A 22,452-nucleotide genomic window follows, 5' to 3' on the forward strand; every position below is an offset into this window, starting at 1 on the left:
AAATAAGCACATTATTAATCCCAACTTAGAGAAGCTGCAGTGAAAGAGGGAAGAAGAGGGTGATTAGAGAGGAAAATACTGGAATTATAAAGAGGGGTACAAATGACAAAGTGATTTCCCAAACTTCCAACACTAGGGTAAGTTAAGGTAAAAAGGGAATACTACTTCATGAAGTAATATAGAGATGGTCATCCTTCAAAGAGCTAAGAGATCTATTTTAGGAAAGACCTGATTTTTAGAACTAGAAGAAATTCTTCAGTCTAATTATCTTATTTTTATAATTGAAAAAAAAAAGATACATAGAGAAGTAAGGTGACCCTGTCATGAGGGTCTTGAGTCCAAGGCCTGCCATTACATTACACTGCTTTACCAGAGCCCTGCTTTTAATTTACAGTCAAAACCTGCCACCTCAGACTATGGGGTTGAGTGTAGAGGGGAATGGTATCTACACGGTATAGTAAGGAATATTTTCGGATTCTTAAACAGAAATTTAATCTGAGAGCCATGGAGATCAAAGTGTAAGAGAAAGAAAAGAAAAGATCAAATCAAGGGGATGGATGAAGCAATACCTGGGATTATTTCATTGAGGATAATCAGAGTCATCCTTTCAAAATGTGGAGTTAAAGGGAAAGTATCATTTGGCGAAAGCAGACTAAAGGGTAATGAAACAGAATAGGGGTAGTGAGAAGAGGATATCATTCTTTTACCCTTCTTCTCCATCAAATACTTAACTTCATTTCAGACTGGCAAATTCCAGAAGGATCTAACTATACTACTAGAAAGAATTAACTAGTAAAGGCCTTACCCTTCTGCTGGTCACTCACTCCTCTCATGGAGAGTAAGCCCTTGCCACATCATTTATTATACTCCCATGAAGGACAAAGCACCTAAAATGCCAAGAAGTGGATGAGTGCAGAACTCTGGGATGCTTTTATCCACATTTTGGAGATAATAATACTTGTTTCCGTATTAAATTATACTTTTATTATTGTATTAAAATAAACTTGTTCACTGACAAATGGATTTCATCAAGATTTTAGGTTCATTAAAATTTATATTAACTTGTAGTCTCTATAATAAATCAACTAAACTAAAGATCCCTAGTAATTTTTCCAGACAAATAATATGCACAGGAAAGGTGAACATGGCACAGGTTTTATGCTGTACCATCGAATTAATAAGACTGTAAAAGGCAGAGCACAGGAAGCACGCAAATTAGAGACAATTTTGCTACTCAGACTGCCATTATCAAATCAATCATCTCAGTGATCTAGATCTGACACAAGTGCAGTAAGTGCAATGCCTCACTTATGTTCTTTAGCTAATATTTCGGTCTACCCTGAATCTAAGTCTCATGTAGGCTTAAAATATCAGATAATTAAAACTGAAGTCATATGTTGTTTAACACGCAAAGCCAAAACTCAACATTCTAAAGCTATGAAGTAGTTAGAAAGTTCAACAGCAACTAAAAATTTAGTTTCATGATGAAATGGGAAGAAATGTAGCCATTTAAAAACATCCTCAAAACACAAATCAAGACCACTGCTGGGTAAGGGCCATATGGTGATTCAATAAGTATACACAAAATACATGATAACTTAGATTACTCCTCTGATATCACATGATAGCTGAAGAGAGAAAGATATAGAGATGTTACCAAAAAGACTGAGAGTTGAGCTACTGACCAAAACAAACATATCCCTTAAATGACACAACACATTTATACACAAAAACCATCATTTCATTAGGTTAGGAAGTTATGAGGAAATACATATAAAGATCACACTTTAAAAAATTTCTTTGGACTGGTGATTCTCAACTTTGGTATGTATCAGAATCACCTGGGAAACCTAAGAAATGCAGGTAGCTTGGACCCCATCCTAACGAGTCAGAATCTGCTCCAGCATCTCCATTTTTTAAAACAAATTTCCCAGGTGATTCCGATGCAAATCCCAGTATAAAGTCTAAAGATTCTTTAATTGAAGTTTATGTGGTCAACTATTGTTTTCTAATGAAGATTAACTGCCGTAATCTCTCTCTGTCCCTCTACACACATGTACACTTAAATGTTCAGGTATTATTCAAGGTACTTTTAGTAAAGACAACTCACTTTTCTTGGCCAGTTTTAAAAGCCTAAGTGAGTTTAATGTGGCTGAGATAGAAAAGGCTAAGAGCTCCATGATATTACATCGGTACCTTTTGGAAGGTAAGGGACAGAGAAAAGGAACTTAGGAAGGAAAGATGTAAAAAATTATCCTCCTACTAGAATTCTAATTATAGAAAAATCAAAACATGATGTAATATTCTTTCCATTTACCTAATTTTAAAAATTAAAAAACATGAAGAAACCTTAATAATTTTAAAAGAATTTGATATAAAGAAATCCATAACTGAGTACCTGCTCTGATAGCATAATCTGTGATAGAATAAAAGGTATAAAGTCCAGATGCTATAATAGCAGAGTCATTCATCTTATAGTGCTATGGTCAAGAAACCTGAGGTATATCCATTGCTGTATCTTTAAAAAATCAGGAATTTCACTCCAGTGTAACATTTAAGACTCCTTTTTTTTTTTTTTGAGACAGGGTCTTGCTCTGTTGCTTTGGCTAGAGTGCAGTGGCATCATCATAGCTCACTGCAACCTCAAACTCCTGGGCTCAAGGGATCCTCCTGCCTCAGTGTCCCAAGTAGCTGGGACTATAGGTGCACGCCACCACACTTGGCTAATTTTTTTAAAAATGTTTTGTAAAGAAAGAGTCTTGCTGTGTTGCCCAAGCTGGTCTTGAACTCTTGGCCTCAAATGATCCTCCTGCCTTGGCCTCCCAAAGTGCTAGAATTATAGGCATGAGCCAATGACTGATATTTTAAGGAAAGGCCATAAATAGGCTGCTATTATTGTCAAAAGTGTACAGAAGATTTCCAAAACTTGGTAACAGTAAGATCAAGAAATCTACCCTTCATGCTTACCCAGGACTCAACACTTCTTTTCTACAACTAACCAGAGCCTTTATACAAATTGTAAAATAAACCCAAAGAGATGGTAAATATTTACCTGGTCCCTGTTGTTGATATTTGAATAAGGTAACTGTCCAGTCATCAATTCATACAGAACTATCCCAAAAGCATACACATCTGACTGAAAGCTGTATGGGTTTTTATCTTGCATTCTGATTACTTCTGGTGCCTGTTAGAAAATAAAAAGAAAAATATTCTAGTTTATTCTTCAATTTAACTGAATAAAGACTGAAAAACAAACTATTAAAATTCCCAGAGCAATGCTTTTATCATTAAAAAAATCTATCTAACATGTAATTAATTATCTTATTAATGGTCAAAGATTAAGAATGAAGAAAGATGAAGAACACAAACAAACAAACCCTGCTCTATAAACTCAGAAAGAGGCAGTTTTAGCTGAGATTCCCTAATGCATTACTAAGATTTTATAATTTTATCAGCCACCCTCTTTCTATACAAAATACCATCACTGCCATTTGAATTCTTCCCATGACTTACCCTATTAGAATCACTTCCCACTTCCCAATCCTGATTCAGCAAAGAAATACTAAACTGTGGTTATAAGATGCTTGTGAGCAGCACAACTACTGTAGTAATTGTTTTAGAATTTAAGTTTTCCCATTGGTACAAATGATTTTCCTCATCTCAGGGCACCTTAGAAAATAATGGCAGAATTTCAAGAATGATAAACTCAAATCCTCTTCCATGCCATGGAATAAGCATATGATAATAAACATGCCATGCATGGATGCTTTAACAAAGGCAACAGATAGCAGGTAGATACAGAAGATGGTAAAGAATCCTTTGGCTGCTGCTTCTTGGACAATGAAACAGATTGAATCATATTTCCTACATTTTTATACACTTCCATCACTGTATTGCACAAATAGATTTATTGTTTATATGAAGTACAGTAAATGGTTGATTAAATATTAGCTTAAAAGACTTGTTCTTTCACCTTGCATCTTCTGTATTGTTTCATTTGGAAGGGATTCAAACTGCAGTATCTTAATGAAAACTTTGTGAAAATATCAATCAGATAGCAAACACAGTACTAACTGCAAAAATGGCTGAAAGACAATGGGACAAGATTCCTGGTTATTGGTCTGGGTAAGGCAGGCATCTCACAAGGAGAGGCAATAGAGGTGCTCAGCAGCAGCTGCAAATCAGAATCACTGTGCCTCTCAATGCCCAGACTACACTCCAGCCCAATAATATAATAGAATCTGGGTTGGGACCCAAACATTACTAGTCTTTAACGCTCCCCAAATGATTCTAATATCCAACTAAAGTTGAGAACCACTGATGGGAGATCCTGAAGAGAGTGAGATGATGGGGATGAAGAAGAAGGTTGTATTAATATTTACTTGCTTTTGTCATACATTTTGTTGATAATTGCTTTAAGTAAGACAGTCCAAAATAAGCCATATACAACTGTGATGTAATGAACAAGCCAGGATACTGAGAGGCTGGTTATCATAAAGATGCAATTTTCAAAGCTTGAACCAATTTTTGTGAGGGACAGAGTATAAATGAGATGAAGAACTGTCTTTTTAAAATTTAGTTTTATCTCACTGTTGTTGGTAGACAGGCTTGATAAAAAGTTGCATGTCACCTATTTATAAAAAATGCATTACTAATTCTCAATTTAGTGATCTGATTTATAAAAAATTTCACAAAGGTTTCTTTCTCCAAGATATAAATAAAACACAGTTGAGAAGTCTGTTGTAAATAATTCAGAGGACCACATAACCCTAGTTTTGACCAAACTTTTCTCTCCTAATCCATGGATGTTCCATGTTTGTTTCTGAAGGCAGTATCAACCCAAGTTTTAGTTAACAATGAAGGGTAGGTACTATTAGTTATTCTCTTGTCTTTAAAACTCACCACGGTGGAATAAAGGATACACCCATCTATGCATGTATCAACAAAAAAGTAACTAGAAGAAAATATAAAACTTTGTGTATATAATCTTCTAACTGCATAAACTAAGGTTTTTGAAAATGGACAAACCTGAAGACTTAATTGAGCCTAACTCTCTCACAATAGATAAAATGAACACACCTTTAAAACAAAAACTGTTTCTTTATAATTTTAGGTTTTGCAATTTCAGCACTTAAAATCTGTTTTCCTTCATTCTTAGGGCACACTGCCATCATTGTCACAAATGTGTGCCTTAAATGTGCCTGAGATCCAGATTACAATTATTAGCTTTTCATATATAATTATTAAAATAGTTAAACATAGATTAATGAATGAAAAAAAAATCTAGCTAACTCCAGTTACTGAATCTTAGAAATAGAAAGGGCATTAGTAATCCACTAGTCCAACCCAACATTTCAGATGGAAAGACTGAGAGGAGGTTAAGAAACTTGTAGGTTAATGGTCAAACAGGATATAGAACACAGATCTCCTAACTTTAAGCCCAATGTCCCCTCTTCCACCTTGCCACTTGGTCTAATTCCATTTATTGTCATAAGAAATCATAACTCGATATACTCCTAGGCTTATCTTGACAAACTCAGAATCCTATCTGGGACTTCCCTTCTTGGTGCTGCTACATACAGTTCAGGCAATTCAAGCAAATGTGGCTTCAGAGGCCTTGCAACTTTTCTGTTACCAGCAGGGTGTCCCAAAAGTCTTAGTGCAGATTAAGTTATTTAAAGCTTAAAACGGCACTAAGAAATTTGGGACATCCTATGTTTAGCTTAGAGCTGTGGTTTTCAAACTTTTTGGTCTCAGGACTTTCCCTCTTAAAAATTATTGAGGACCCTAAGCTTTTGTTTATGTGGATCACATCTATGGATAGTTATCATATTAAAACTTAACTGAGAAATAAAAATATTTATTAATTCATTTAAATACTATAATAATAACCAGTAGATGTTAGTACATAATCCATTTTTTTTTTTTTTTTTTTTTGAGACAGAGTCTCACTTTGTTGCCCAGGCTAGAGTGAGTGCCGTGGCGTCAGCCTGGCTCACAGCAACCTCAATCTCCGGGGCTCAGCGATCCTACTGCCTCAGCCTCCCGAGTAGCTGGGACTACAGGCATGCGCCACCATGCCCGGCTAATTTTTTTTTTTTTGTATATATATTTTTAGTTGGTCAATTAATTTATTTTCTATTTTTGGTAGAGACGGGGTCTCGCTCAGGCTGGTTTCGAACTCCTAACCTTGAGCAATCCGCCCGCCTCGGCCTCCCAAAGTGCTAGGATTATAGGCGTGAGCCACCACGCCCGGCCCCCATAATCCATTTTTAAAGAAAAATAATTATATTTTCAAAAACAAAACAAAAAAATTTAGTGTCATTCTCTTTAATGTCTGGCTTAATAGCAGCCAGCTAGAGTCTCATTTGTTCGTGCATTCACTTTGTTGTAATGTGATGTTTTGGTTGAAGGATATGAAGAAAATCTGGTCTCACAAAGGGAAGACCTGTGGACCCTCTAAAAAGGTCTGAGGGACCCTTTTAAGAACTGCTGGCTTATGGAATGGTGCCTATGACTGGCCTTTCCACAGCCTGCTGCAAATGCACATAAGTTTTTCTTCCCTACTTTTAGAACTTCTTTATTTTTTTTTCCAATGCAAAAACAGGAAGAAAGAAAAAGAAAGAGCTATCTACTATGTAAGGCAGCACAAGGCAGACTGTTAAAAATCTATGTTTTATTTTTTGGATCTTTCCTCTTCCAGCTGCCCCATAATTATAAGGTTCTTTCTAGTCTGAAGGAAGTAACTTTCCAATTTAGGTTTAAATAAGATTGTGAAACAGCCTCTCTGTTAAACAGAGTAGTTCTCTTAGCAAACCCACAACAATGGCTACAGATTACACCTGCTTTACACTGCATACCTGCTTTTTTAAACAGGGTACACAAAACATTTTGAACACAAAATATTTTAAACAGACAATTCTAAATAAATTTAAAACACTGTTTATAAAATATATATTTTTGTTTGAAACATACTGAAACTGGTTTCATAATATGCTTTTTGAAAATAAAGAGTTAAAATCTATTTATATAAAAATTAAGAACACTGATTTTTTTGAACACTGGGAACTACGAAAATACTATAGTTGAAAACTTCAGTGACTTTCTAGTAATTCAGCAGCATCTCAGGGTCCAAAAATTTAATCAATAGAGAAATAGCCTGTGTTCTTACCATCCACAAAATGGATCCAGACAACTGTTCAAACTGATGGGACCCACTCCATCGAGATTTCACTGTGGCTAGACCAAAATCACCTATTTTTACTGTGAGGTCTTCATGAAGAAATATATCTGAGGTGTAGTAAATAAAGGAAAACAATAGATCTCATTTTCCTATCAAGAGCAAGCATTATGAAGATTCTGGGTAAGAGATCTAATTTCTATAATTCTATAATATGATATTCTTTTAAAATAGTACTTTGTACTTTGTATTTCCTCTTAAATATGTTCCTCAATAAATATATTTTAAACAATAATTAGTTTTATTTAGCCTTTATGACCCGCTTTAAAGATTTTTGGGGGCTTGAAATGTACTAGGATGAGGTGAGATGCTTTCCTAAGTTTATGGGAGAAACTGAAACTTTCCCTTTAGATTTTAGCAATGTAGGCCCAGATATCCTCTTGGCACTGCTGGGCAAGCTGGAAAGGTCTTCATTGGAATGAAGATGCTGGAAGACAGGATCTTAGTCTGGGCTTAGGGAAGAAGAAAAAAAATTATGTTTTTCTCACCTCATTGTTATATAATTTAGAACCTTCAGTTATATTTCAACTACTACTGAGCAAGGTCAAAGGGCTGAAAGAGACTAGTAAATAGCTACAAAGTTAACAGTTTTGTAGTGTTGATAGAACCTACACAAACAATCAAAACAGTCCAATTAGTGTAAAGACTTTTGATAGATTTTTTCTGTAATGCTCTGTTATTCAGAAACCAAAAGCAGTCTATAGTATTTTGCTCTCCTATACTTGCATGCAAACTTCTTTATTAATTATCTTTACGGTATATTAAACTTAGCATGAAAACTGTTTTTACATAATATGAAGACAAAATGCAGAAGAAAAAGTCAGGATGCTTTCAAACTTCGCAGACAAATTTCAGGAAGGATACTATTACTCTTGAGGTCTCTGTGGATGATTGACTTGGCGTGTAAGTAACTGAAAAACAAAACATCATTTTAACCTGAGTAGGGCTAAAGGACTGTGACCTCAAAATCTATAGAACATATTTAGGGGTATAAAGACTTATTTATTTAGAATCATGATACAATCAAAAATTGTACACTGTACATTGTGATAACCCCTTTACATAATATTAAATAGACTATAAATGAATTTAAGATTACAGGAACATTTACTGTTAAGGTACAGTCAAAATCTTGTTTTCTATTAAAAGACTTTGCTTTATTTTTTACTAGTTACCAATACAAACCTTTCACTCCAGTCATGCCTATTTATCCATGTCCTTTAAATATACCTTTACATTTAATTGCATCTCTGTGTTCAATGCTCCTCTACTATACCCATCTTCCAAATTAGCTTTCATTCTATTTTCCACTATTTATACCCTTCTTTTAAGACTGAACACAAATTCTAACTCCTGAGTGAAGCTTTCCCATGATCAATTCAATGGAAAGTGATCCTTCATTTTTCAACTTATATAGCGATTATCATAACAGTTTGATTCCTGTGGCCTTTTTCTTAATGTTTCTATGTTAGCGTCCTATTTAGAATGTAAACTCAACTAGAATATAAAAGTTTGATTGATAAATTAAAACTATTTTAAAAGGTAGTGTCTTAAAATACCTTCTTAAAGCTAGTGAGGAGCAAATTTCCTCTATAATGGCCACAGTGGGTCTATTTTAAAGTCAATGAATGATAAGTTTAAATAATCTGTTATCCCTAAAAACTGCTTTAGTTGCATTCAGTGAAGGAAACAGCTGTGTCTATTTTACTTCTGTTTTTCCCAGTGCCTAGTATAGTGCCTGGCCGGCGTGGTAAGTGTTCAATACATGTCTGCTGAATCAACTACAATGGGATGCATATAAGGTCCTAGTCAAGGTTATTTTTATTCATTTAATACTGGAGAGAAGAGATTTATGTATAACACTTCTGATACCTGACAATGACCATTAGGAAGTAAGTTTTGCCTTACAATGAGGATTTAAAATCCAAATGGTATATTCAAAGTTATGTAATGTAATATCCACAATTATGTAATGAAAACTGTTAACAATGGAAGATTTGTAAATAATTGAGATTATTCACAATATCTCATCTTCATTTAAACTTCCTCATTCTCCCCAACATCTTGATTTTAAAATTATATTTAGTCAAAATTTTCATTTCAAATTACTATTTATCCAAAGTAATCCCTTATCCTCCAATTACTCTCTCATAGTATACTGTTAATTTCCTTCACAACATTTACTACAATTGAAAATTATCTTGCTGTCATGACTTTAGGCCCAGTGTTCTACATCGTACTATCACTCTTCCATTGAAAGAAAATGTGATGTCAGTCATAGGTCTCATCTGCTTAAAAAGTTCTGCAGTGACACAGAAAGGTAAAAACATGTGGAGATAAATAGGTCCCAATCGAAAGTTTTTCCAAGATGGGGAGACAATGTCTCTGTTAGAAAGAAAGGGGAATAAAGATGGTGGTGTTGATGGAGCTATGTCTTGCAATCAGTGAGACCTGGGATCTAGTGCACAGCTAAAGGTGTTGGCCTTTGAAAAGAGGTTTTCGCCTATGAGATTTTTAAAAAGACAACTAACGTAATGGGTTTCAACCATATGAAAATATGGAGACATGTTAAAATTAAAAGAAGGAAAGATAAAAGTGTTTTCTCGATGAATAGTGTCAATCCTTTCAACAAACTCAATGCAAAGAAGTTTAGCAAGAATCAAGTAGATAGAAATGTTGCTGGAGGGGTAAAGAGGGAAACTTTCTGACCAGGAATGTATTAAATAATTAATAAGACATAAATGTGAATGCTGAGCTAGTGATCTAACCAGAGTAGAAGTTGGATAGCATAAATCCATTACAAGCCAAGTTGCAATAGCTGCAACTTGAAATATACCACCTTATATTTGTGTCATCTTTTATAATTTATAATCTGCTTTCCCAATTTGTATCTCATTTACTTATTCTCTATTTCTATAACCAAAGCAGCAAAGAGTAACTGCTACCCTAAAAATTCTATATAGGTTGACACTGAAACGTAATTTCCAAAGCACCAACCAGTACCAAAATGGAAGTTGCCAAAACAACACATAACTAATTGAGGGTAGGGAACAGAACAAGAATAAATCAACTTTACTTTGCTATAAATGATACAGAAGTCTATCCATTATTTAGGATAATTAGATTGGACCTCCCTTTTACCTTTTTAAGATATTAAGGAGAACATTACAGGTTTACAAAAGTACTAGGAAAGAACAAACATCCTATCAACCAAATGAATATTACATTCTCTGGACAGGCTACTCTTAGGAGTCTCTTTCCTTGAAGAAAAAGTGTCCACCTACAGAATCACTTAATCTTTTTTTTTTTTAATTTTATTTTAATGATATTTTTAAATCATTTCCTTGGAGCACACAATGAGAATATATTTGCTGGGGAATGAAAAAGAATACAACATCAATTCAATGCACAAAACTACTCTAAAACCTAAGGATCTATTCTCACATTTTTCATTAATTCCAGGATGATAACTTTCAACATTAAACTTGGTGCTTCATCCAACTTGACTTTCCTAGAAGCACACAAACAAATTAAAATTTCTTTGGGGTTGCCAAGAAGTCTTTCAAATATGGGATACCAACCTTGGTTTCAAGTCATTTTTTGCTGCCCCAACAGAATCACTTAATCTTGAAGCTGCAAAATTATCTGGCAAAATTTGTTCTCTACTTCTTTCAAGCTCTTATCCAAGATTCAGTTTTTCAACATTCTTTTAGAGCATAATATAATGCTCCAAACTAAATACTTCAGATTTGGTCTGATTAATAACAAACTAGAGTGAGATTCTCATCTTCATCTTCCTGTGGTGGGCATAAAAAACTTATTAAATCAGACATTATTGTGATTATTATGGCAGCCATAGTCACTCTACTGACTCCTATTAAGATTATATTCACTTACAACCCTAGAATAATCCTTCTCGAACTGCTCCTATAAAACAATTTCCCTATTCTACATTTATTTGTATACTTCTCTCTTTTGGATTTGGATATGATTTTTGTATTTTGTAGACATGGCTTATAATTTCAGCTTATTAATATTTTAACGTTCACTAAAAATAGGTTTTTAAAAATCAGCATGTTAATGATGCCCTTATATAAGTTACTTCTAAATATACTTGTCATATTCAAGAGAAGACTGAGGACAGAAATCTCCTTCTGGTGTGCTATCTTCAGGTATGATCATTTATCCAGTATGACCGGTTAAATCCTGACATTCACGGTGCGTCTCTCAATCTTATCCTTATGAATACCATGAGGGCTATCATTCAAATGCCTTGCTGATATTATGGCTACACCAACTGGCTAATTTATCAGTCTAGTCTATTTGTCAAAGCCCCTAGTATCTCTCACTTAAATTTACTATTTTCTTGTTTTTTTAACTATTTCTAAAAACCACAGAATTGGCCTACTTAGACAACTGCATTCCACAATTTCACAAAAGTTCATCAGACTTCAGGCACCAACTTGAATCTTTCCTCAGACACCCTAGCCACTCATGGAGCCTACTGGATGGGCAGTCAAGACAGTGATGATACAGTGTCAAATTATAGTTTCTCTTCTACTTTGATGCCCCTCTGCTCCCTTCATAATCACAACGTGGATAGTAAACAGGATCAATGAGAATGACATCTTGCTACATATCTGTAGCCAGTAATTATTTACCACTTTAAAAATAATTAAAATCACTAATAAGTAGAGTTCATGTATTTTTTTTTTTTTTTTTGAGACAGAGTCTCTGTTGCCCTGGCTAGAATACTGTGGTGTCAGCCTAGCTCACAGCAACCTCAGACTCCTGGGCTCAAGCAATCCTTCTGCCTCAGCCTCCTGAGTAGCTGGGACTACAGGCATGTGCCACCATGCCCGGCTAATTTTTTCTATATATTTTTAGATGGCCAATTAATTTCTTTCTAATTTCAGTAGAGATGGGGTCTCGCTCTTGCTCAGGCTGGCTCGGACTCCTGAGCTCAAGCAATCCTCTGGCCTCGGCCTCCCAGAGTGCTACGATTACAAGCAGGAACCACCAAGCCAGACCCAAGTTCACATATTTTTAAGTTGTGCTCCATGGTAGCCTAAATTCCATTTTTACTCTCATTAGTTTCTTTCACTTTTTTTTTTTTTTTTTTTTGAGACAGAGTCTCGCTTTCTTGCCCAGGCTAGAGTGAGTGCCGTGGCGTCAGCCTCGCTCACAGCAACCTCAGACTCCTGGGCTCAAGCAATCCTGCTGCCTCAGCCTCCCGAGTAGCTGGGACTACAGGCACGAGCCACCATGCCCGGCTGATTTTATATTATATATATTAGTTGGCCAATTAATTTCTTTCTATTTTTATGGTAGAGACGGGGTCTCGCTCAGGCTGGTTTTGAACTCCTGACCTTGAGCAATCCGCCCGCCTCGGCCTCCCAGAGTGCTAGGATTACAGGTGTGAGCCACCGCGCCCGGCCCAGTTTCTTTCACTTTTTAAAAAATCGAATTTGCTGAGTTATAATTTATATCCAACACAAAATTCACCCATTTTAAAAGTACAGTTTAAAAAGTTTCAACAAATATATACATTTGTGTAATGACCAGCTACAATCAAGATAAAGAATACCCATCACCCCTAAAAAGTTTCCTCATACATTTTTGTAATTAATAACACTCTTTAGGTTCAGGCAACAATTGATAATGATTTTTCACTACAGATTAGTTTTGCCTGTTCTTGAAGTTCATATCAAGGAATCATACAGCTTATTTTGTTCAGCACAATAATTCTGAGATTCACATGTTTGTTGAAGGTACTGTTACAAGGTATGGATATATCACAACTTATCCATTTATTTGTTGGACATTTGGTTTGTTCCCAGTTTGTGGCAATTATGAATAGGATACCATAAACATTCATGTGCAAGTCTTTGTTGTTGACTCATGTTTTCTTTTTTTTTTTTTTTTTTTTTTGAGACAGAGTCTCACTTTGCTGCCTGGGCCAGAGTGAGTGCCATGGTTCAAGCAATCCTTCTGCCTCAGCCTCCCAAATAGCTGAGACTACAGGCGTGAGCCACCACGCCCAGCTAATTTTTTGTTTCTATTTTTTTTTAGTTGACTGGATAATTTTTTCTATTTTTAGTAGAGACGGGGGTCTCACTCTTGCTCACGCTGATCTCGAACTCCTGAACTTAATCTTCCCATCTCGGCCTCCCAGAGTGCTAGGATTATAGGCGTGAGCCACCTCGCCTGGTCTTGACTTGTTATTCTTTATTTTCAAAATTGTCTTGACTATAAATTTCCAGCCATTGCATTTCCATAAAAATTTTAGTATTAGCTTGTCAGTTTTTAAGCAAAAGCCTGTTGAGATTTTTATTGGGATTGTACTGACTCTAGAGATCAATTTGGGAAGAATTAACATTTTTTTTTTTGAGACAGTCTCACTTTGTTACCTGGGCTAGAGTGCTCTGGTGTCAGCTTAGCTCACAGCAACCTCCAGCTCCTGGGTTCACACAATCTTCCTGCCTCAGCCTCCAGAGTAGCTGGGACTATAGGCACACACCACCACACCCAGCTAACTTTTCTATTTTTAGCAAAGACGACAGGGTCTCACTCTTGCTTAGGTTGGTCTTGAACTCCTCAGCTCAAGTGATCCTCCCGCCTCAGTCTCCCAGAGTGCTAGGATTACAGGCATGAGCCACCATACCCTGCCAAAAATTAATATCTTAATGTTGAATCTTTAATATACAAAAATGATATTTCTAAGTCTTTTCTGTTTCCTAGCTGGGACTCATATGGGAGAGGGCATTAATGCCCTTTTGGAAAATGCGGTCATCATAGCTACTAAGTAGAACATTGGCCTAAAAAGAATAAATGGAAATGTATGTAAACATGGAACATTATAGTATTGATAAAATAGAAACATCCTATTCTTTTTTAAAAAGTTCACTGCAAACATTCACAAGCGCAAACATAAGATCAGAAGCATAATATTTACAAGAGTAAGGTAAGCCAATGGGGGAAAGGATAGTTTTTTCCAACAAATATTGCTAAAACAACTATAAATCCATATAGGAAAAAAAATAGATCTCAATTCTTACCTCAGACCTGACACAAAAGCTAATTTGAAGTGGACCAAAGACCTAAAACTAAAACCAAAACTGATAAAACTTCTACAAGAAAACATAGAATTACTATCATCCTTTTGTACATATATAACTTTTTAAAGTAATTTTCATAATATTTTTACCCCATTTGTCTTCATAACCTTCATCTTTCTGTGTGAGGCAGGCAAAAGGCAATCATTCCAGTTATGCAGATGGGAAAGCCAAAGCCCAGAGAACTTAAGTGACATGACCAGAGAGCCATGGTGGAAAGGTTTTGAGCACAAAGATTTGGGTTTGAATTCACTTACTAGCCATATGACCATATTATACATTATCTAATTTATAATATGAAGATAATAGTGTTTATTTATTTTTTTAGAGACATGGTCTCACTTTGTCACCAAGGCTGGGGTACAGTAGCACGGTATCTCACTGTAATCTCAAATTCCTGGGCTTATGATCTTCCCACCTCAGCCTTCAGAGTAGCTAGACTATAGGCATGCACCACACCCAGCTAATTTTTAAATTTTTTGTAGAGATGGAATCTTGCTATGTTGCCTAGGCTGATCTTGAACTGTTGGCCTCAAGTGATCCTCCAACCTCAGCCTCCCAAAGTTCTGGTATTACAGGCGTGAGCCACCACATCCAGCCAATAATGTTTATCTTGATGGGTTATTTCTTTCATTTATTTAACACATTTTAATGAAAGCCCACTCACTATGTGCTAAGCAAGAACTATGCTCAGTCCTGGAGATAAAGTAGAAAATACCTACATTTAAGGTGCTTATACTTTAGAGTGGAAGATAGAAAATAAAGTATATAGTATACCACACAGTGATAACTCTAAGAAAAAAAAAAGCAGGGGCAGGGGACAGGGAATGCTGAATTGCAAGGGGTTGTAATTTTATGCTAGGGAGGGCCTCCTTTCAAAGGACATTTTGAGTAAAGACTCCAAGGAAGTGAGGGAAAGAGTACACAGATATGGGATAAAAACACTCTGGGCAGAGGGACCAGCAAGGGCAGGGCCTTAAGGCAGGCATGTGCCTCCCATGTTCTAAGAAGCAAGAAGGTAAAGTGAAGCCAGGAACAGAGTAAGCTAGAGGGGGAAGAGTAGCAGATGAGTTGAGAGGAGTATACAAAAGTCAGGGAGTGGGGTAGGAATAGTGGTAGTGGTGACCTTGAGAAAGGCCTATTGTAAGGACTTTGGTTTTCATTCTGAGTGAAACATGGACACTAGAAGAACAGAGGAGTAACATAACCTAAGTTTTAACAGGACCATGTGGGCCACTGTGTTGAGAATAAATTGAAAGTAGGCAAGGTGGAAGCTGGGAAATAGGCAATAATCCAGGCAGAAGATAATGGTGGCTTGAATCAGGGTGATAACAGAATAAGCAATAAGAAGTTATAAGATTCTAGATATAAAAAACAAACAAAAACCAAAAACCAGAAAAGATTTAGATATACTTTAAAGATAGAGCCCAAAAAAGATGATAGATTGGTTGTATAGTGTGAAAAAAAGAGAAAGTCAAGGATCACTACAAAATGCTAGCTGTAAACAGCTGAAAGAAAAGAGTTAACCAGTTACTGAGATGAACAGAATGTAGGAAGACAGGCTTGAGGGAAAAGATCATGAGCTCAATTTTACACACATTAAATTTGAGAGGCCCCTTAGATAAACAAATGGAAATGTTGAACAGACAATTGGATATGAGAGTCTAGAGTACAGAGGAAATAAATTGGCTGGCTGGGACTAGATGCAAGGGCCACCACACCCGGCTAATTTTTTCTATATATATTTTTAGTTGGCCAATTAATTTCTTTCTATTTATATTAGAGACGGGGTCTCGCTCTTGCTCAGGCTGGTTTCAAACTCCTGACCTTGAGCCATCTTCCCACTTCACCCTCCCAAAGTGCTGGAATTACAGGCATGAGACACCATGCCTGGCCTCGTTTTTTTTTTTTTTGAGACAGAGTCTCACTCCATTGTCCAGGCTAGAGTGCTGTAGCATCAGCTTAGCTCACAGCAACCTCAAACTCCTGGGCTCAAACAATCCTCCTGCCTCAGCCTCCCAAGTAGCTGGGACTACAGGCATGTGCCACCATACCTGGCTAATTTTTCTGTATATATTTAGTTGTTCAGAAAATTTGTATCTATTTTTAGTAGAGACGGGGTCTCTCTCTTGCTCAGGCTGGTCTCGAACTTCTGAGCTCAAACAATTCACCCGCCTCGGCCTCCCAGAGTGCTAGGATTACAGGTGTGAGCCACTGTGCCCGGCCCATCATATGTTTCTGATAGGTCAAATAAACTGTGGACTGAGAATTTAACCATTGGATCTAACAACATGGAGGTCATCAATAACTATCTTATTCAGGAGATGTTTCATAGAGTGGAAGGGGCAAAAACCAGAGTGGAGTCAGGTCCTAGATAAAAATGGAGGAAAGCAACCAGAGGGTGTGTACCAACAACTCTTTTGAGAAGTTTTACTGTAGAAGGAAGAAGAGGAATGAAGTGATAGCTGAAGACGGAAGAAGGATTAAGGGAGGGTCTCCTACAACTTTTTATTACGAAAATTATAAGCATAAGGGAGGCCAAGGTGCACGGATTGCTCAAGGTCAGGAGTTCGAAACCAGCCTGAGCCAAGAGGGAGACCCCCGTCTCTACTAACAATAGAAAGAAATTAATTGGCCAACTAAAAATATACAAAGAAAAAATTAGCTGGGCATGGTAGTGCATGCCTGTAGTCCCAGCTACTCAGGAGGCTGAGGCAGGAGGATCGCTTGAGCCCAGGAGTTTGAGGTTGCTGTGAGCTAGGCTGACACCATGGCACTCTAGCCTGGGCAACAGAGTGAGACTCTGTCTCAAAAAAAAAAAAAAGAGAAGAAAATTATAAGCATATAGAAAAATTAAAATAATCAACACCTATGAACCTTCCCATCTAAATCTAACAACTATCAACATTCTGCTGAATGTGCATTATAAGAAATACATTTTAAAAAAGGAGAGAATCCAGTAGGAAAGGAAAAATTAATGATGAACAACATGGGGGATTTACTCAAAAGACATCTGTGAGTAGAAGCAAGGGGTTGGGATCTAGTGCACAAATGGAGAGGTTACCTTTTAGTCATAAGATGGGAGAAACTGGTTTGAATGCAGCTAGGTAGGTAGATGTCATGCTTCTAATTTTCTTAATGAAATGGCAAGAAAGGTCATTGGCTGACTTCTTTGAGAAGAAGTTTTAGAGGTTTAAGGATATGAGGTTTTGAGGAGGCATGACTGTTTCTAAGAGAGAGGGAGAATAAATGAACAGAGAACTCAAAATATGACTGCTATATGATCTTAAAGGCCCACTTAAGTTATTGAAGAAATAATGCTGGAGAAGCAACATGGTACAATGGTTAAGGGAACACACTCTGGAGGCAAATTGCCTGGGGAAAACTATTTGACCTTTCTATATCCTGGTTTCTTCATCTGTAAAATGGGGATAATAATAGCATCTACCACATAGGGTTACTGAGTAAATGAGGTAGTGTATATAAAGTACACAGAACAATGTCTGGCATGTAATAAGTATATATTGTCACTAAAAACATAAATACATTAATGTATGTAAAGAAACCCCACAGAACATAGTATTTTAAAAAACAGAGTGTGAGTTAATAGTAGCAGATCTGGGGTCAGAAGATAATATTTATTGACCAGTAAGTATTTTTTTTTTTTTTTAAGAGACAAGGTCTCGCTCTTGCTCAGGCTGGTCTTGAACTCCTGAGCTCAAGAGATCCTCCTGCCTCAGCCTCTCAGAGTGCTAGGATTACAGGCATGAGCTACCATGCCCAGCTCAGTAAAGATGTTTAAAATAAGAGTGAAGGCTGGGTAGTAATTCTACCACTCTGGGAGGCCGAGGCAGAAGGATCACTTGAGGTCAGGAGTTCAAGACCAGCCTGAACAAGAGTGAGACCTCTGTCTCTACTAAAAATAGAAAAATAAGCCGGGCGTCGTGGTGCATGCCTGTAGTCCCAGCTACTTGGGAGGCTGAGGCAGGAGGATCGCTTGAGCCCAGGAGTTTGAGGTTACTGTAAACTAGGCTTACACTATGGCACTCTAGCCAGGGCAACAGAGTAAGACTCTGTCTCAAAAAAATAAAATAAAAAAATAAAAAATAAAATAAGAGTGAAAAAAGGCCAATTCAGTATGATTGCATATTTAAAAAACAATAAACCACTGTGTAAAGTATTAAAAAATTCTGAAAGGATATACAATACACATCAAAATATTAATGGCAGTTATCTCTTGATGGTGGATGACTGGGACTTCTTAATTATGTTTATATTTTCTGAATTTTCTCTAATTATATATTTCCTTGTAACATGTTTTATTTTGAAATTAAGAAAATCTACAAAACAAAGGATAATGTAGAAATCACTCATTCTAACCATAATAAATCTTCTTAAAATTTTTATATATTTGCCTTCTCCTATGGTTTGAATATGGTTTGTCCCCACCAAAACTCATTTTGAGGCTTGGTCTCCAATGTAACGGTGTTGAGAGTAGTGAGACCTTTGAGAGGCATTTGGGTCATGAGGGATGCCCTCATGAATGCAGCAGTGAGTGAGTTCTATAGCAGCCAAGAGCAGGTTGTTACAAAGAGGTTGCCCTTTTTGTTTTGCCCCTTCTGCACATGCCCACTTCCTCTTCTGCTTCTCTGCCATGTTTCTATGCAGTAGGAAGGCCCTCAACAGAAGGTGAACAGATGTTGGCACCATACCCTTAGAATTCCTGGCCTATAGAACTAACTGTAAGAAATGTTTCCTTTAACCACTTTGGTACGGTGCTCACCAACCTCAAAACCTTGCCCACAGCCTGCACTCATAGTCCGCACAATAGTTTGTGCTGTGCATTGACGACAAATCTGTTTTGCTTTTGTGTGATGAGGAAAGCTTTAAAGCACTGAAAGCTTGTTTTACATTACAGGCAGCTTTACTTGTGACGTAAATTAGAATAGGTAACATATACATATATGTTTTCATTACGTTATTTTTAAATGTTCACAATTTTATTTTGATAAATGAAAAATTAGAAAAGTCAATTCAAAATTATAGACTAAAGTCGATGCTCAGCTGTGCGTGTTCATCTGTGGCTATGGACTATGGTCTATGGTCTATGCTGGGCTGTGCGCATTCATTTGTGGCTATCGACTATAGTCGACGCTCAGCTATGTGTGTTCATCTGTGGCTTATTGACTATAGTCAACACTCGTACCAAAGTGGTTAAAAATTACCTAGTCTCAAGTATTCTGTTAAAGCAACAGAAAATGGATGAAAACACCTCCTGTCTTTTTTGAAAGTTTATACTTGTAAAAAATTTATGAAAGTAAAACATAACTGTAGAGTCCTTTCTATCAAAAGAAAGAAACAATTATCAGTAGAATGTCACAGGTAAACCTAAGCCCTTCTCCTTGATAGCTGCCACCATCCTGACTTCTTTTTGCCATTCCTGGAGATGACCACTACTGAACTTGGTCTGTGCCTTCTAATCTTTATTTATATACGTGTGTGTGTGTGTACGTATACACATATACACATACCCCACTTTAACAAATGCAAATATAATATGTGTTGTGTTTTTAAAAAAAATGTAAGTGGTCTCATGTTGTGGCTTGCTTTTCTCACATGACATCATATTTTAAAGCCTCTATGTTGATACATACATAATTAATTTCTTTTATCTGCTGTATATCATTCCACTGCACACATGTGCCAATATTTTATTTATCTAGTCCTCTCCTGATGGACATATATGTTTCCAATTTTTCACTAATATATGGTTTCCTATAATACATCTCTTTCTTGTACACATTTCTTGGAACAAATACTAGTGTTTGGGGGAGTTAGAATAAGTATCTTTTTATTGTAATAGATACTTCCAAAATGCCCACAGGGTGGCTGGTTCCATCAGGAATATCCCAGTAAGCAATTCCTCTAATCTTTACAAACACATGATCTCATCAGAATTCAGGCATTTTGCCAATTCCAGTGGGTACTTTTTTGTTTTACCTTGCATTTTTCTGATTATTATCAGCATCCTCCTTTCTATTATTATTTTTACCCACCAGAAAATCATGTTCACTATAATTATTCTTTGGCCAATTAGGACTGTTTTCAATCACTAATACATGGTTCACTATCTTTTCAGCTTTAATTCATCCTTCTATTTTCCTTTCAACTGGGTTTACTTATGAGTAAAAAGGGCATGCTCTTCATTGTTTTAAAAAAGCAAATTGTAAGGATTTACCAACAAATTATTTTTTTTTTTTTTTTTTTGAGACAGAGTCTCGCTTTGTTGTCCAGGCTAGAGTGAGTGCCGTGGCGTCAGCCTAGCTCACAGCAACCTCAAACTCCTGGGCTCGAGCAATCCTTCTGCCTCAGCCTCCCGAGTAGCTGGGACTACAGGCATGAGCCACCATGCCCGGCTAATTTTTTTTTTATATATATATATCAGTTGGCCAATTAATTTCTTTCTATTTTTAGTAGAGACGGGGTCTCGCTCTTGCTCAGGCTGGTTTTGAACTCCTGACCTTGAGCAATCCGCCCGCCTCGGCCTCCCAAGAGCTAGGATTACAGGCGTGAGCCACCGCGCCCGGCCAACAAATTATTTTTAATCATCTTATTTTCAGTTATAACATTTCAGTGAGTATACAAACAGGGCACAACTTTTTCTATATGCCTCTCTGATTTAACATTAATAAATTTTCCAAGAAAGCTAAATTAAAAATCATACCATAAATATTATACTAAATTAAAAGTCCCTCAAAGAAATGGTATGATGGATTGACCATTCCTGAAATTCCTTTAGTAGCAATATTCTTAAAATACCTTGGTCCTTGGGCTGAATCAATGACTGGCAGGTAAGAAGATAGTAAAACATACTTTATGAACCCTGATTCCTCAGAATAAGTTTTTAATTATCTACCAGTAGAATAGCTCTGTTCTCTTCACATAAACCTAGGATTCAGAAATGATCTTTCACTGAAGTACAAATAAAGACAGATCCACACAGGAAAGTGTTATTATCCCCCATCTGCTCATGTACTGTAATCCAATAAAGATGACACATTTGAAAGTCTTAATGATTCAACTTTGCTAATTATTATTATTATTTTTGAGACAGAGTCTCACTTTTGTTGCCTGGGCTAGAGTGCTGTGGCGTCAGCCTAGCTCACAGCAACCTCAAACTCCTGGGCTCAAGCAATCCTGCTGCCTCAGCCTCCCAGAAGGCTGGGACTACAGGCATGTGCCACTATGCCTGGCTAATTGTTTTTTTATATATTTTTAGTTGACTGATTAATTTCTTTCTATTTTTAGTAGAAATGGAGTCTCGCTCTTGCTCAGGCTGGTCTCAAACTTCTGACCTTGAGCAATCCGCCTGCCTCAGCCTCCCAGAGGGCTAGGATTACAGGCATGAGCCACCGCGCCCGGCCAAACTTTGCTAATTATTAAAGGTCTTGTTTTATAAATGACTGCAACTCCAGCTCTTTATACAATGAGTTAGTATGCTCTTATTCTGCATATACCCTGGGACTTCAGAATGAATTTTGGTGAGTAGTCAGAAAAGATCACTTTCAACAGCATATGGAAAACATTTAGGGGGCAGAATATTCTGAAATGAGGGCTTTGGACAAGTACATTACTAAGTGGCTATTTCAACAGTCTACCAACTTTTGTCTAGCTATGGACTACATCTAGTTTATTCTGTCCTTTGTGAGATAATGGTGGTCAGAGGAGGAGAAACCAAACATGAAGAGTCAAAAGGAGGTACAATAAGATGGTAGCTGGAATGGCCAGAGAGAAGCAGTATTATCTGTGCATTTAGAGGGCTAAGTATAGATAAAGCCAGGGGACGGAAGGAAAGAGGGTTGGATGGGGAGCTAAGAAGTTGTTAATTACCCAAGCAGGCTTCTAACTGGGAAGACCTGGTGAAAGTAATTCCCAAAAAAAAAAAAAAAAAAGCCCTCAGGATGAAAGTATGGTTAGTATTCAAAACTGAACAAGCACTGGAAATAGGGAGGAAAAGTAAGGTATGTAAGGAATTCTACTTGTGTCATTTGATCCATGGGAATAGACAGGGAGAATAAAGGGAAAACCAAACAGAGG

The 22,452-nt window shown here is 36.7% G+C and overlaps 1 protein-coding gene across 4 annotated transcripts in view; it reads right to left on the minus strand.

The window, feature by feature from the left end:
• Window positions 1-22,452, minus strand: part of BRAF (B-Raf proto-oncogene, serine/threonine kinase) — a 185,939-nt gene that overhangs the window by 29,397 nt on the left and 134,090 nt on the right. For 3 of the 4 annotated variants that reach the window (XM_076006665.1, XM_012768024.3, XM_012768022.3), the window contains 3 exons: window positions 8,105-8,151; window positions 7,172-7,290; window positions 3,053-3,184 (listed from right to left, as the gene is read on the minus strand). In XM_076006665.1, the coding sequence (XP_075862780.1) occupies window positions 3,053-3,184; window positions 7,172-7,290; window positions 8,105-8,151 (298 nt within the window). Of the gene's footprint in view, window positions 1-805; window positions 888-3,052; window positions 3,185-7,171; window positions 7,291-8,104; window positions 8,152-22,452 lie in introns of all 4 variants that reach the window. The other variant, XM_076006664.1, reaches the window with a different exon arrangement.

The sequence above is a fragment of the Microcebus murinus genome, chromosome 9 (assembly GCF_040939455.1).
Source record: "Microcebus murinus isolate Inina chromosome 9, M.murinus_Inina_mat1.0, whole genome shotgun sequence".
Taxonomy (NCBI): Eukaryota; Metazoa; Chordata; class Mammalia; order Primates; family Cheirogaleidae; genus Microcebus; species Microcebus murinus.